Here is a 410-nt window from a genome sequence, read left to right on the forward strand (position 1 = left end):
ATATAATCAACATTTTTACTGTAAAACAAAGGCTGTTGTCTTGAGCTAATCAGGTATGAGCTTATTAGTTAATTTTTAAAACCATCTTATCCTTTTGTTTTAATACTGGTAAATTTGCTGTTTAGATTTATAATACTTTTAAAACACATATGGGGGTGGAAAATATGCTTATACATAATAAGAGAATTGCACATACTAGGATAGTCACCAGCTATGATGTATATAAATTTTTATCTTTTCGAATATTTCAGCCTTGGAAGTATTTTAGGTTACATATACTGTGCAACCTTCCCAGAAACTGTAGAAAAATATATTGGAATTGAGGCCCTAAAACCTAAAGTCTTTCCTGCAGAGAAGCTTCAAAAGATCAACAGGAAAAATGCGGAGACTTTCTTTAAAATTGAAGTGAG

At 30.7% G+C, this 410-nt stretch overlaps 1 protein-coding gene across 1 annotated transcript in view; it reads left to right on the forward strand.

The window, feature by feature from the left end:
• The window catches only part of LOC119585930 (probable serine hydrolase), an 8,531-nt gene that overhangs the window by 5,179 nt on the left and 2,942 nt on the right, over positions 1–410 (forward strand). The window contains exon 5 of the mRNA XM_037934650.1: positions 252–405. Coding sequence (XP_037790578.1) covers positions 252–405 — 154 coding nt within the window. The remainder of the gene's footprint in view (positions 1–251; positions 406–410) is intronic.

The sequence above is a fragment of the Penaeus monodon genome, chromosome 20 (assembly GCF_015228065.2).
Source record: "Penaeus monodon isolate SGIC_2016 chromosome 20, NSTDA_Pmon_1, whole genome shotgun sequence".
In the NCBI taxonomy this organism is placed as follows: Eukaryota; Metazoa; Arthropoda; class Malacostraca; order Decapoda; family Penaeidae; genus Penaeus; species Penaeus monodon.